This window comes from Netta rufina (assembly GCF_964035555.1).
Source record: "Netta rufina genome assembly, chromosome: 3".
NCBI lineage: Eukaryota > Metazoa > Chordata > Aves > Anseriformes > Anatidae > Netta > Netta rufina.
This window is the reverse complement of record NC_140125.1, coordinates 82,392,462-82,408,999: the sequence shown is the minus strand read 5'-3', so window position 1 is coordinate 82,408,999 and position 16,538 is coordinate 82,392,462. Positions and strand designations below refer to the sequence as shown.

Here is a 16,538-nt window from a genome sequence, read left to right as displayed (position 1 = left end):
GCTTATGTTATGGAAAAAAACAGATAGAAGCATTACCTCTGTCATCTCTATCTCATGCCTTGTCAGCTGCCCAATCAGAGGGGCTGCCATATGCCGGGCAATAATTCTTGTATGGGTGGGAGGGCCACCTCTGATGATCACTTGGGGGTAATAAGTAGTAAAACCTGTTTCTTCTCGTGCTTCAAAGTAGATTGCATATTTCAGTTTCCCTCCATAAGCAGTCAGCTAACAAAGCAAAACACAAAGTACAAAAAGAAATCTCATTTTCAGTTAGCTAAAAATAAATTCCTGGGTATATGTAGGAACTAGATATACTCTGCACATAATCTGATGAATGCATGTGTAGTATAAAATAGTAGTAAGTGTTTGGGGAGCTATCTGGGAATAAGGGCTGTGTTCAAAAATACCCGTCATCAATTTGTCATTGTACTACACATTGTATTAAACAACAACAAAAAAAACAAGTGTTAGCTATTTCTTTTTGTTTGTCTTAGTGTTCCCAGATGTTTGTGTTTAGAAAAAGGAACATCTACACACTCCTAAGACAAACCAAGAAGTATAAAAAGTCCAAAATAAAACATAAATACAGAGGTGCACAATAATAACCTTCAAAAGAAGGTTTATTTCAGTCATTTTTTCCTCTGTGACTTACAAAGATCTGGCATTGTATCTTAAAATGGAAAGAAACAAAAAGTTACAAGAGAGTTATATTAGTTAATGAAGCTTATTTTTTTAATTAAGGTTTTTATGACAAAATATATCCTGTAGAAAATAGTACGTGTGAATACCTATTTTAAAACAGTGTTTGTTACAGACTTACAGATTTCCATGGTAATGGAGACAAGTACTTTCTACTGTGTGATGACATGCCCAGTGGAAGGGAAAAAAAGGTATTGTGAAACACAAATATATAACACAAGAATATGTAAAACCATGTCAGTATTCAGTGGAATGTAGTGTTTACCTTTCGTCCTTCAAACTGTTCTGGAAGTCTCCAGTAAACAGGTTCTGAACGGAGAACTTGCATCACTTGCTCTATATTTGCTACTATTTCAGGAGGCTGGAATGCTATCCCTGAAAGAGTGCTGTGCTGAAGGTTTTCATCCACCAATGGCAGAATCATTTGCTCTGGCTTCAAGGTCACCTATGCATGTTCAAAAGAATCAAGAAGAAAATCAAGACTGTTTTTCCCCATGAAAGAATATCAATGTTAGTCTTAACATTTTAACTCTTAAAAAAATGTTGCTAGGGAATTTCATTTCACATCATGAGCCATTTGTCAAAAAACGGTCTTATTACTCCTTCAGATACGGAGAAAGGGTGTTAATAATGACTTCTCCCTCAAGCTTTTTGCATCCTGTCCTCATGTTAACGAAGAATGTACTAGTTTTATTAGTGACTGATCCAATTAATTTTATTAATGTGATTTTCATAGTGCTATTTCAGTCTTGGGCCTCCTTTGTTCAGAGTGTGAGAAACATACATTACAATGAAGCATACATCTCACCAACACTTATCATACATCACTAGGTTTTGTGGAACACAGCGTCTGATCCCTTTGTACTTTTATGCAATAGTCAAGCTAAGTGTTCTATGATTAATGCAGACAGTGAGGGCTCAGGGTTTATGCAACCAAATTCAGATCTAATAAAAACATAAGGATGCTATGTAGATGTTTGTAAGTTTTTTTTTTTTTTTTTTTTTTGACTTGTTGAGTCACAATAGCCTGATACAGAAATAATTAATTTTGATCAAAAACTGTAATAATTGCCTTAGTAATTCTGTGCAGATAAAAGTATCACAGAAAGGGATGGTATCAAAAGTGCTGCCTCCTAAAGAGCTAGGAAATGGAAGAAAACTAATTCAGAATCTTATCCCTAGCAGTCATCCCATCAACAGACTGTTCATGAGATAGGGATCAGGTAGTGAGGAATCACCCAAGCTCTGTGCTGTACTTTAAGCATTTTGGTATTTCCATTTACATCAGCATCTATGCACTGACCAGGCATTGAAGCATTCCCAGTAATTGCCATCCCTAAGTGAGGTTTCCTGAGTTCCTACAATAACTGTACTTAGACATCAAGAAAGTGGTCAACAAATATGAATTCCAGAAAAGCCTTTCTCTTAATGTCATATAGCACAACATTCACTTGTCTAAATATGTCTAATGGCATTTGAGGCACCTGAGACCATTTGAAATGGCCACTAGCAGGTGGAAGAATCCACTGTCACCCAATTTACAATTTTGAATCAATTCTGAAATAGATCAGAGTTCCAAAAAACAGATGAGATGTGTACATACACTTGTTTAGATGTGAGCATAAATATGAGAGTAAATACTGAGAAACTGAGACACACAACATGATCAGGAGGTTTAAATTATCTTTTTGCATTGTGCTGCCACAAAGATCAAAGCGCAATTTTCTAGAACTGTTGCTGTCATGAAACTTGACTAAATTTTATAACTTAATAGCCTTTTACAGACTTTCCTCTCCATCCTACCGGCATATGATTGGCAAAACTTAAATAGTGAGAAAAACTGGGCCAGATCATTATATATTGCTTCATCCAGTGGGAAAGGAAAGATGTGCTATTGGCTTGAATGATGATGAAAAGAATGGGTGCCTTTCAACTGAGAGATGTGAACCCTTTAGCAAGAGATTGCACCTCGATGATATTCACCCTAAGGTACTGTTATCCAATTGATGCTTGCGGATGAAACAAGTCAGGGTATTGGCTGATTTTCACTAGGCAGACTTTCCCTCTACAGTTGACATGTAGATGTGACAGACTATACGCAAGGACTGAACAAGACATTTTTTTTTTTTTGTTTGAATGCAACTAGGAGCTGGCACAGCAGCAATGAAGAACGGTGGTCTCAATGTGTATTTTGTGCTTACTGTATAGATAAATGGAGACATTCAGTCTGTCTTACTTGACAGTCTGGCATAGGTCTCAAGGCCCTTTTCCACTCGAGGGTTGAGAGCTCTTTGTTTGCTCTGATGGTCTACACCCACCCATCCCAAATTTAAATATAGCAGCATATTCAGTAGGCTCTTTTAAAAATAATAGTAAGTTTTTAAAAAGCAATGAAAATAAATTGCTTAGTTGAACTATGGAAAATCTATGCTGGATAAGTACCTACAACCCTTGAATACACCTGGGTAAACTGTGCATCATATACCAGGGATTATGTTACAATGCACTAAAACGCATAATTTCTCCACACATTTAACTTGCCCTTTCCTAGGTTTAACAGCTTTACTTTGGCTTGACATCTGCTATCCTATCACTAGTTTTCTCATCTACTTAATTACTTTTAATGCTTTGACCCGGTTTGTCTAATGGAACATACTACTCTCTCCACTTCTCAAAGTACAAAGAGGAAAATGACTGCTTAAATGTTTGGCCATTTTCTAGCTACCTCTCAGTGCCTGACTAAAAGATGCCAGCAGGAAGGAACATTATCACATTACATGGCTCAGCAGTTCACTACTCACCCACACACGGATCAGCCCCCTTGCCTCACTGCACTGTGTAGTCAGGCCAAAGCAATAGCAACTGCTGCAGCCAAGTGGGTTTCTGGCAGAGAGACCAAATGTGCCAGACTTGCACCTGTCACAGTGGACACCTTCCACATTAACCTGGAACAGAAAGAACATCAGAAAAAAATAGGAGGGGAAAAGGGAATGAGAAAAAAGCCTTATTTAGAGGCTTTAATAATAATAATAAAATAATAATAGATTTAGAGGCTTTAATTTAATAATAAGAAAAATAAAATTGAACAGTATTAATAACGGTGCAAAATTAAATCATAAGTGTAAGGAAATATTCAGGGAGCTTTACAGCTTTCTATCACATGTGTATGCAAATATATAAATTAATATAACAGAGACATTTGCATTTGTTTCCACTGAGTAACTCTGAGCAATGGATGCTGGCTGCTTAATGACAACTGCAAGCATGGAAACATCAAATGGCACTTAGGATATGGCAAGCTCAATAACTGATTGTTATGATAAGAAAAAAAAATACGTCCTTCTGAAACTGCCAGGGTTAATCAAACCTTTTTTTTTTTTTTTTTTTCATAGGAATTAGTTTTGACAAATTAAAGTATTTAAAGTACTGTACTAAATGTTCTTGCTGAGAAACATACTTTAATGGAAATATTCTGGAGAAAAGCTTTCCCCTCTCCATCTGATTGTTTTCCACATCATTGAACTGTATTAACAAGGCTGAAATGTTTCACTGTTGTAACGTCAGTGCTTTTATTTTCATTTTTCAATTAGTCCAAATAAAAAGCTATACCAGATAGGGCTAGATACATGTTAATTTATCCATGACACTTTAAAATTGTTCTCATACCAAGAACACGGTATTTTAAAAAATTACCAATATAAACGCAATGGTTGTCTTTTTTTTTTTTTTTTTCTTGACAGTAATACCAAGAAGGCAATCTAAACAACAAAATCAACTTTCCAAACTTATAAGGAAACCAACACTGTCCCTGAGGATTTACCATTTTTAACACTCTTCTCCACATGTAACAATGAGCAAATATGCTTACACTGTATTTAGCTTAGATTTTGATGCTTTTTGTCAGGACTGACAAAAGGAGCTCCCAAGGCTTTCAAAGCACATTTTTTCCAGCTATAACAGCAGGTTTAAGTAGCATTTATTACCCTTTTATAAAGATTTTGTATCTTCAATATATAACTCTTTCAGAAAAGTTAGTCAAAATGTTAACCAACCCTAGATTTAAACTCTGAAGAAAAAAAAGGCAAACAAAAATATGTTGACTTAATGCAGTAGTATTTGCTCATTTTTCTGTCATAAATTGTGAGTTTTATTTGCTTTGCATTGTTTCATATCAATGTGGTTTCTCATCATTAAACATCAGTTAAAAATATATTATTAATTTGCATTCACAGAAACATAGAGCAATATTCTGCCTTAAAAGAACCAAAAATGAAACATTTCTATTTAAAAATGACATAAAACTCCATTATTTCTATTTAGTGCTTGCAGGACCTACAAGAAAGACACTGACAAACTGGAGCTAACTCAGAAAAGCGCCACCAAGATGGTTAGGGGGGCTGGAGCACATCATATACAAGGAGAAGTTGAAATAATTGAGACACTTCTATTTTTCCCTTTCAGTGGATGACATAGGACAGATAGCACTGCTCATTAGTCTGAGAAACAACTTTTTCTCAGACTGCCTTTGCCAACAATTCACTCACTTCAGACTTGTTATGGTCCAGTCATCAAATGAATCAGGATTTAGGAAACAGAACATGATATGTTCTTTTCAAACACACCAGAGAAATGGGAGGGTGGTCAAGCAGTTTGCACAGAGGTTGTAGAATCTCCATCCTTGGAAATAATACCTCAGCAGTCTCTTTCAAACAAGGGGCTGACCTTGATGATCTTCCTTGGTCCCTTCCAACCTAATTGGTTCTACAGTTGAGCCTATGCTTTAAACTCAGAATGAAGTGACTGGTGTGCAATTAGCAAAAGAATTACCTGGCAATTATATCATTAAAATTCATCTTTCCATTTTACTAGCTCTTTGTACCAGGGCAATCCCTGAAGAAGAACAAATTAAAATCACAAAAGGAATCTCTTAAGGTCATTTTTAAAAACTTCCTCCCTGAGGAGGATCAATGCTAGATCAGGCTAATCACTAGCAAATGTTTGAAAACCTGCAAGAATGGGAATTTTACAACCTGTCTGGATAATCTGTTTTAATGCTGCGTGACCCTCCTAGTGATTTTTTCCCCAATATCCAATCCAAAATTCCCAAGCTGCCATATGCAGCTGTCATGCTTAGGACATCTTTTGCTACTATAAAAAAAGGACTCAAATCCATCACGTTTGCAGTGACACTTTAAAGTTGCTGTAGGCTGCTATTGCATTTTTCCTCAGCTTCTTTTATCTATTTATTTAATTGCAGACAAGAAGAGTCCGGCTCCCTCAGTATATATTTAAAGATCATCTGCTTTAAGTTTCATTTTAGCCCTTCTCAGCATTCTTGTGTCAAAACTTAAAAGTGCCATTTCCAAATGCAGTCTTATCAGCTCTGAGTAGAGGAGGATAAAGACTTGCCTTCATCTGCTGGCCAATCTCTTCCCTAATCAGCTCAGTATGCAGCTTGCCTTCCCCCTGTACTTGGCTCTGGTGAGGCTGCACCTCAAATAGTGTGTTCAGTTTTTGGGCCCCTTACTACAAAAAAGACATGTCCAGAGAAGGGCAACAAATCTGGTGAAGGGCCTGGAACACAAGTCTTATGGGGAATGGCTGAGGAAACAGGCCTAGAGAAAAGGAAGCTCAGGGGAGACATATGACTCTCTACAACTACCTCTATGGATTTCATTTCTACTGTTCAGTACGTCAATGTCTACTTCCTTCAAATCAGCAATATCCTCAAATCTGCTGATGGTGAATCCTGTCCCATCACCTGGGTCAATGATGAAGACATTGGCCCTAGGCCAACTCTGCTTGGCGGTTACCAAACTGTGCTTGGCTGTTCTGGATTCAAACCACCCTTTAAGCCCAGTAATCCAGACAATTTTCAACCCACATAAGTGTGCAGTTCTTCTAAGAACAATTCCAAATAAGAAGGGTGTGGATGATGATTTCAAAAGTCTTACTGAAGTCACCACTTCAGTGATCTCGTATTGTATGCAATCTACTCAGAAGAACAGATACTATTGCAGCGAATTCTACTCATTTTACTGATCGGTGTTGACTCCCTCTAAGACAAGGTACTATAAAGAAGTAGCTCTGTGGCATATTGTTATTACTGATGTGTTTGCTTTTAATTTGCCAAATGTCTGAACAAGAATCATATTGAATGTTTTAAATTGGCAATAGTTCTGTAAGACCAAGAAGCAATATAAAGGCAGAGAAGAGCCTAAGAGGATGCTATCCTGGCAAGTGTCAGTGTGTGAGAAAACAACTGATGAGCAATTAAGTCTTTATGTTAGACTCCTCCCACAACAATTAGCAAATGCACTACGACAAACAACTAGCTTTGTTTGCAGGCATTGTAAAAATAACCAAGTACAAATGCCAAGGAATTCTGGAGTGAATTTCTCAGCGTCAATAAGATCAGCTTACAACCTTTATTGTCCTACCTTGCAGTTGCATTGGCCAGTACGATCAACACATGAGCATTTCCCCAACTCTGTCTCACAGGTCTGTGGATCAGTCCCTGAGTGGACACACTGACAAGCAATACATTGCGGATAGTTCCAGTAACCCAACCTGCACTCAGTGCATTTATCCCCTGAGAATTCTGGGCGGCAGAAGCAACAGCCTGTATTTAAGTCACACTGAGAACTTAGGGCTCCAACGGGGCTGCAGTCACAGGACTGAAAAGAGAAACAAGGAGAAAATTTCAGCTTTGCTCTGAAAAACAAACAACAACAAAACAAAAAGCATACAAAAACAACAACAAGAAAAAAAAAAAAAACAACACCCACAACGCAGATCTTTCAAGTACTGACAAATAGTTTTTACACAGCAATGAACTTCCACCGTCCAAATGTAATTTATCAATTATATGGCTAGGCATCTATCTTTATTCAACAAGGGTCTAGCAATTACACTAAAAACACTAAAAATTATACTTAAAACATTTATAATGCTATTTTTTTTTTTTTTTGAACACATTTTACTTATGACTGATAAATTAGGCAGTGAGGTAAAATGAAATAAATCCAACATGATCAAGGACAACTCTGCAGACAAAGTTAACCTAAGAATTTTAAATGCCCTCTAAAAAGTTCTTTCTATGCAAGTCCGATGCAGGGCATGTTCAGACCACTTTACTAAAACTGGAATTGCTCAGGAGTAGGGGTCCCAGTGGAATCTAGTGCATTGATTATTATTAATCCATCAGGCTAACTACCTAACTTCTGATAGTTACCTAGATAGCTAGGTAACTGTCAAGAAGGACTCTTAGATGATAGCAATTTATATGGTATGGAATACCGATATTTAGTCTTCTGGTGTACTAGGAAGTAAACTTGCTCACAGAACAAGAGTTTCACAGGCAGGCATGCAGAGAAATATGTAATTTTCCAAGGGATCTAGATATTCAGTACAGAAGCAAGTAGCTGAGAAAGCTGCAGGCTCCTGAAGAACAGAAGAATCCCTCAATGCTATTACTGTGACTGTACTACAAAGTTAGCACAGGACATTCACTGTGATCACTGGCGTGACAAGAATCTCATATGAATAAGTTCAGCTTGCAGTAGCAAACTCGGTGCCAGCAGTACAGGTTACCACAGTAACTGACATGGATAGACTTGCTAAAATTAAGGACACAAAGCTGAAAAAGAGAGGAGGAAAATGAATCTACATTTTCTAAGAAAATTTGTTTATTATATGAGTATTTACAGCATGTTTTTTCTGCTCTGAAAAGACCATTTATAAAGGAAGTGATTATACAAGAAATATTCAAATTCAATTTTTACTGAATGCAAGAGAAACTGTTTAACTACTGGTTAAATGTTAGACTGCCAGACAACTACCTAACCTAAGAAATGAAATCTTGTGACAGAAAGAACCTTATTCTACAAGATACATTTGAACATAAAGCTTAGAAAGCAAATTGTTCACCATACACTGAAATAGTTCAGTGTACAATATCAAAACCTAAATTACAATCAGTTGTTATGTGTGTTTTGCAAGCAAGCAATTTTATGTAAAGCTCTCTATCCTCCTGATTTACAACAGCTCTGGAAATCTTCTACAAAGAGTATGAGCGGGAGATTCACATCTCACTTTGCAGAAATTAGCTGCAACATACTGAAAGAGATGTGGGCTGATAGATCATTATTAATTTAGATGGTGCCATGGAACTGCCATACTAATGTGCTCACATAAAAGACAATCAGAGAATATACTCCAGAGCTCAAACAGAGGTCTTCAACCTCATTAGGCTGGCTTCAGAAGCCAAGAGTCTATATCACAGCAGCACAACAGAGGTTTCACAAGAGGAGTTTTCTATACATATAGAAAAGAAAACGTTCTTGATAATTAGTTTGCAACCTCAGCTACATGACAAACAGGCTTTTAAGAAAGTGCATTAATAGCCATGTTCAGGCAAGACAGTTTTTTGGAGTAATTGCAGCACTACTATAAATACCTCGTCATCAATAAGAAAGGCAGAGAGAAGGCATTTGAACTTAACACAACATTCATTGTCACTAGTTTTCAGCCTTAACTGAATACTGTTCCCCTTAACTCAGGAGTATGATGTTATCAATAGCTTTCATGGCCTCTGTGATACACTATTACTGTTTTCCTATTTCTTGTCCCTTCTTCCCACCCCTTCAGACTTTTTCAAAACTTGGTCGAACACTGGAGTAAGAAGGATTTACAGGCTAATGAAAAGACTTATTTTCCTTTTAAAAAAAAATAGTAAGAAAACACATTTTACAGCTAAAGTTGCTGTTTATTTTCTTCTCTCTTCACTGTCTCTTAGGCACAAGTTGAAGCCCTTCCCAAGTCAAATTCAAGTATAAATCCCCACTGACATCACAGCTAGGGCTAAAGTAAATTTATTCTGTAAAGGCACTCTCAGTTACCTGAAGCTATATGTCTCTGCCATGTATAATATTTTGGTAATTTCCTCAATCATGTTAAACACAGCTATAACAACAGAAATCAGTCTCGAGCAGGGCACAGATTGAGCATGACAGAAGTACAGTATAATCAGGGTGTTTGGTGTTACAGGCTGCATACCCGAGAGAGGGAGTCTGTTGCACTCTGCAAAAGATCACCAACACTAAAACCATAGTCTGACTGACACCAGAACTTGCAATGCAGAGACAAACAATGATGTACAAACCTAAAACTGTGTCCCAGCTACAAACTACTATATTAACCCAACGGGAAAGAGGCGACACACAGAGAGAAAATAAAGATCTGCTCACCTTGCAACCACGGACAATGTCGTGGCCCCAGTGATTTGGTGCGCACTTGTCACACATCTCTCCAATGGTATTGGGAGGGCAGATACAGCGGCCACTGACAGGATCGCAGTTATTACCGAAGCGTGAACAGTCGCAGGCTTCATGGGAGACAGAAAAAAAAAAAAAAGAGTGAAAGTTACCCCTTTACGTGACATCTGGAAAACAGGCTGTAACATGGTTAGGATCATTCCACCACAGACTGTACTGTGCAGTGAACTCCCAGTTATCTACAGAGATAGACAGGCAGGAAAGGCAGGGTAAACCCAGAGAAACTAAAACCAGAAGCAGTGCAGCTGAGCTAACTGAGTTTGAAGGAATTACAAAGAGAACAGCGTATGAAAAAGTAAGGCCCTGACTGTGGAAGGGCAGAGCCATCTAACAGAGTGCATTCCCACGACATAGCTGCCTGAGCATTGCTGGTTCGACCTAATGATCTCTTGAAGTCCCTTCCAGGCCATGCTGTCTTGTGCAAGAGGCAACCTCTTGGCAGCCTCTGGGCCCTCTGTGCAGGGAACCTGCATGTTATGCCACCTCTCCCACCACTCTGAGCCCATTTCCTGAAATTTTTGCTGCTGTAAACAGATTTTTCTTATAGGGCAGAAAAGAGGTCTCAATTTCTTTTTTTTTTTTTTGCATCTTATTCCTTTTTTCAGACTACATCATTCTGTATCCTCTTCTCACCAACACTTCCTAATCATTTGGGTCTTAGAGAAACTCTTTAGCTTGATTCATTTTCTTTCTGCAATAAATTTGTGAGAGAGAGATCTGGAGAAAGAGGCAGACTGTGTGAGCAATGTATTAAAAATGGAACCGGGAACACTGGAAGTAGACAAGGTACTTTCTCCCAGTAACCAGAAAACAACTGAATAATGAGCACATGCCCTGTCCTCATGCTCTCTGCTTATACTATGCATTCTCTGGTCTCTGCCTCTCACATCTGTGTAACAACTATTCCTCACAGATTTAAATACAGCTTTCATACTCAAGTACACAGTTAGGAAAAGACTGTATATAAACAGAAAAAAATCAGTGGAATGTATGATAAAATCAAGGATTCTTTTTCTAAGCACCATGAATGTGCTACAGCTCTGTCAGTGGGACAACAATGTCTTCAAAGAAAACTGGAATTCTTTGTAGATTTTATTCAATTAAAATAATTTGGGTTTGGAAGTGGTTCCAAAAGTGGCCTTTGATATTAAGGCATTTATTAAGGGAACAATTCATTGGTGACAAATGCAGATTCAAAGTATACAAGTGACTAGTTATGGAACACAAGACACCGAGTTGTTTTGAGGAGCAGAACTGGTGTGTATTTATTTGCATACCCACCCTCAACATTACCCCTGAGATCAGAGCAAAAGCATCATAGGCAACTTACCACTTTCTGAGAACTAATCTGTCCGTTAGTATGGTTACAGGACAGTGTAACATAATGCTCCACTGCTGAGGGCTGCATTTGTGTTCTTCGCCTTTATGATACAAAATAGTTTGATGCCCCTTGCATCAGTGTTGCCCCATGATGTGAGTGTTCAAGAGGCATTTGGATAATGCCTTCAGTAACATGCTTTAACTTTTGGTTAGCCCTGAAGTGGTCAGGCCACATGATCTTTGTAGATCCCTTCCAGCTGAACTATTCTATTTTAAAGTAAAGGCAGGTAATGAAAGAGGTGCAAAGATGGAACTCATACATCTATATTTCAAACAATTTCAAACAACTTAATTTTTCCCCACCAGTGCTTCCAAAATGAGATAACTAATGCAAAGAAGATGGTAAGTTTTGCCTCAATCTTGCCAAAACAAGATGTGAAAACATGCTACACAGAATCTTTTAACACAATGTGGGTTGCAGATGTTTCAGAAATACATCTCACATTGGGAGACTAAAGTTTTTGAATGTAACTTCTAAGGACTTCCAGTTCTTAGCCAAAATGGATTCAAAAGGTATGGGGAATGGGGGATGTGTGATACAGCAATAGTTTTTGTGTTTTTTATCATCATTAAAATAAAATAATATGGATAAAAAAATACAAAACATTTGCTGCAAGCAATAGTGAAATAGGAATTTCTCTTGTATCTTTACTACCAGAATGTCAACACTAACTAATGATTCTTTAAATTTTGGTTTTGTTTTGAACTTTATGATTTTTATTGGACAAATATCAACTTACATTTCTTTTGGATAAAAGCTAGATAAAAGAGGTATAATATTTTATTCAATACTTAACCGTCACTCTAGTATTCATTTTTGTGCAATTCCTTCTTAGCATTATTTGATATACTTCTATTAAATTTATCGTTTTCTCTGTGATTCATAATTTAATTTTTATTTTTATTTTTTTTATTTCTTGTTATTTGAAGGAATACATGAAAAGCCTACTATAAATAAATGAGGAATAAACAGCATTTTGAAAACAGAATTCCTCTCCATCTGTTGTAGTTACTTTGGAATTTCTAAAAAATCTAATTTTCTTTAGCACGTTTAGCTGTTGAGGTTATTTAGAATACTTGATGACCACAGGCAGATACATTTTAATTTAAAATATTATTTGGATTTACACTACTTTCCCATGTCATCGCTGTTCCTTAAACTTGGTCTTTAAATGTTTGATAAATGAGCAGTTAAAATCATAATGTGAGATCTTGTTAATTGCCATTATTTCCCTTTTCCAACTGTAAAAAATTAACATTCTGTAATATTTCACAATAGTGATGTGCTTTTAAACTGTGAAATATTAGAATAAGAGAGTAATCATTAAGATCATCTATAGCTGTGTGTTGTTTTTTTTTTTTGTTTTGTTTGTTTGCTTGTTTTTATCTCCCTCTCCATTTATGTGCTAAGATGCTTAGGACTGCAGATATCATTTGCAATTTATTTCAAGCTCTTTCAGTGCCTTAGTGAGCCTGTGAACCAACCCTTCCCTTTTCCATGGTACCATGGTACTTTATAACATGGTAAATATTTTCTTAGCCCTTCCCTCTCATGGAAGACAATACCATAGAGTAATGTTTTAAGTTCTGATCTGTAAACCAGCATGGCTCAAGGTTTATCAGCTTTACAGGTGAAGATGAGTGTTGCTGCACAGATGTGGGTCTCAAGGCCTAGAAGTTTCTTCCATTAAAAAAGGTAGTAAAAAAGGCAGAGAGCCAGGCTTGCTGCTTCTACTGCTTGCCTGAAGGAAAACGATGAGGACTAGGGTACTGGGGATGGTGATTACTGGTTCTGGAAAGAATACCACTGCTTTGGCCTGAAGAATGACAGCAGCAATGTCCTTGGTTTGTCAGCACTCAGCCATCAGCAAGGAATGCATTGTAGGGCCATCACCACCACTCTGTCATCCCAGCAGCCAACTTCACTAGACAAATATCTACAGTTCCTGTGATCAGACCTAAATGAATCTATGAGACATTAAAAATACAGCAAAGATTAAGTATTTCTCTGTGAGAACACCTATGGGCTAGATTATTTTTGATCTAGCAGCCTGTATTGCTTTAAGGACAGAAAGGATTTGTTTCAATGTTTGACCTTATTTCCAAAAGAACAAACACAAATGTAAAGAAGTGTCTGGAAATATTTAACGTCTGATGCTAGAATTTCAGCATCTGGAAGAGCACACTTTTCCCGTACTTACACAATGGACGTAGTAGAGGTTTTTATCTGAAAATCTTGTTGTACACAAGAAGTATACAAGTAAGCAATACTCTAAATATTACTGTACAGAAATTTAATAAAAAAGGATCAACTTTGTAAGGACAGTGAAAAAATTTGGGATAAAACTAGAATCATAGAATCATTCAGGTTGGAAAAGACCTCTATTCACATCCCTTCAAGCTGACATGAATTCATAAGCACCTTAATCAGCCTTCTATGATATCCTTGCCGTAACTAAATTAGAGGAACTTTTTGGGCAGAAAGTACTTGGAGAAAAAGACACCCCTGTTCATTCTAAACATATGTATCTATAGCAGGAATATATAGTAAAATAGCAGGAATAGCTTTGATCTTTTCTTTTTGCCAATCACACTCCTTGCCAATTGACTGATTTACAAGGCTGTCTATGGAAACACCTACCTGCCAGGAAATTTGTTAAGTAATCCAAAACCAGTCAACTTAGTAAGAAAAGAAATAGATAAATAAATAAATAAATCTGCAATTGACCACAAAGAATTTACATACGAGTACAGCCTCCTTCTTCGAAGTTGTAAAACCCATGAGCACAGCGGTCACACTTCTTTCCTGTCACTCCTGGCTGGCAATAACACTGCCCATCTCCATCGCAGTCAAAGGACTTGGAACCAAATGAGTTGCAGTTGCAGGGAACACAACCCCTTGAAGACTGTAAGCCAAATGTTTCAGGCTGCCACCAAGAAAGGAAGAACAATTAGTACATGGAAGGATTACCAGGAGAAAAAAGGAAAAGCTGAGGGTGTATGGAGACCAGGGTGATTTTTTCCTCTTGAACACTAAAATGCTACTCTTAACAAATTGAATTATAGGAGTGAAACAGGGGGTAAGGGCACTATACCCTACACAGATGAAAAAGAATAAAAATTTCAGAATGTTACCTAATGTTATAATGAATGTTCCGTAGGCAACATACCTCCTATGAGGTTGTGTTTCCTTAAGTATGATTTCAACAAGGTTTTTATGTATGATCTTCAGACTGGCTTTCAGAAACTTTTCACTTAACCTAAGTGGAACGATGGAGCTATACATTGGTGTCTGGCTTGTAAGATTATGTTAGGTAGAGTTAATTTCTAAGAAAATGAACAAAAATTCTTAGCTATGAATGGACATTGATTCAACCAAACTCTACTTGTTCAGAGACTCTCTATCTCCTTTGACCATGGGCAATGGCCATATACAGTATTCTGTAACTTGAGGATGTTTCTTCTGAGTAATTCTCAGGAATAACTTTAGAAGAATGTGGATAGAATGCATTTGTTTGCATTAAAAGCAAATGATGGGAATTACTTATTTGAGATAAAAACTGTCTTTGGGATAAGTGTAAGTGTAAGAATGAGATTCTTACAGTGCCTTCAAAATTACAGGAGATGTCATCAATTATAGTAATAGACTTCCCTGTGAACTCAAATAGTAGAATGCAGAAAAGTATACTTGCAAAGAAGGAAAGACATCTTCATGTATATACTGCAGTACGGACTTCCTCACGAATCTTCTAACCTAAAGGCCGTATGGTTATTACAGAGGCCCCTAAGAGTACACTGTACTTGTTATTTATTTATTTATTTTTGAGTTCAGTCTTGAGCTAGAATGATTTAAGATGCAATTACTTTTCTACCTTTTTTTTTCCTCACAAGTACGATGATTCTCAGAGAATACTGAAATCTATATCCTGTTAATAGCTTAAGTTGAATTTGATATTAAAACATTCAATGGAAAAAATCTATCAGAAAGTTTGCTAGGAAAGTAAAATGTTAAAAATGAGATATTAAAAAAATAAATTAAATCAATGGTAATGAATATGAATGGACTGAAGTGGAAGATAATTACCTTTACTGTGTGCTACTGCATGACCCAAACATGTGCTGTTTGGTTTTTAACCTAGTCTAGATCTGTACAAATTTTTCAAGTTTGCACTGTACAGACTTACATTTTCCATGAGTTTGCTTCCACAATTGAACACCTAATTTCCTGTATAGGTGGAATCCCGGAGAATTCAGCAGGTTTCCACATAAAAGTTCTCAACCCTGAGCTCTGAGATTAATATTGAGGTTTCACATTCCCACAGAGAATTGACCAACATGCATCAGAATACAGGACCACACATACCACATGCAGCCAGGGTTTGGCCTGAAGACTCATGCAAAACTAAGCAAATGCTTGATTATACACAGAATAAGGAATTACCCTGATCTTCATTTCCAAGTTCTATAATGAAATGTTTTGCCAATTACATGCTTCAGCTTGACAAAACACAGTGTATCAGAGAGAAAGGAATACTCAAACTCATGTAATTAAACTCCAATGTTCAATTAAATATACAGACTATCTCTAAAGATTTCTTCTGCACATGAAGAAAATCTCAGAACTGCGAATATGCAAAAACCTCAGGACAGACAATCAGATTAATACAGTGAAGCAAACAATGCACAGCATGCAGCTCAGCTCTCAATAGAAAGTTTGATAGGATCTAATAAATTCTGTTTATAACAGTGAAAAACAGAAAAACAGTCCAATACACTAGCACTCCACACTGCATGAAGCAAGAAAAGATCACTAGCATGCTGGGTTGTATTCTGTGATGAGCTTTGCAGATTGAAAAACATTTTGATCAGTCATGCAGACCCCCAAGATAAGTCTCCACGTTGAGCCCTCAGCAAAGCTTGTTTATACACAGAAACTCTGAGAATCACATCTACTGAACAATAGGTAAGATCCTGGATGACAACAAAGAAACACAATAAATTTTCTGAGTATTGTATTATATTGTGTCCCTGCACCAGTGTATGTTGAGTATTTGTGTGGGCAATACAGTTATGTAATTTATGTTAAATAGGTAAAAGCTCACATTCGCCAAAGGAATCCATACA

General features: G+C 37.0%; 1 protein-coding gene across 2 annotated transcripts in view; it reads right to left on the bottom strand.

The window, feature by feature from the left end:
- LAMA2 (laminin subunit alpha 2) overlaps positions 1 to 16,538 on the bottom strand; it is a 388,723-nt gene that overhangs the window by 125,597 nt on the left and 246,588 nt on the right. For both annotated transcript variants that reach the window (XM_084284185.1, XM_084284186.1), the window contains 6 exons: positions 14,161 to 14,341; positions 9,948 to 10,084; positions 7,140 to 7,376; positions 3,501 to 3,644; positions 965 to 1,144; positions 37 to 225 (listed from right to left, as the gene is read on the bottom strand). In XM_084284185.1, the coding sequence (XP_084140311.1) occupies positions 37 to 225; positions 965 to 1,144; positions 3,501 to 3,644; positions 7,140 to 7,376; positions 9,948 to 10,084; positions 14,161 to 14,341 (1,068 nt within the window). The remainder of the gene's footprint in view (positions 1 to 36; positions 226 to 964; positions 1,145 to 3,500; positions 3,645 to 7,139; positions 7,377 to 9,947; positions 10,085 to 14,160; positions 14,342 to 16,538) is intronic.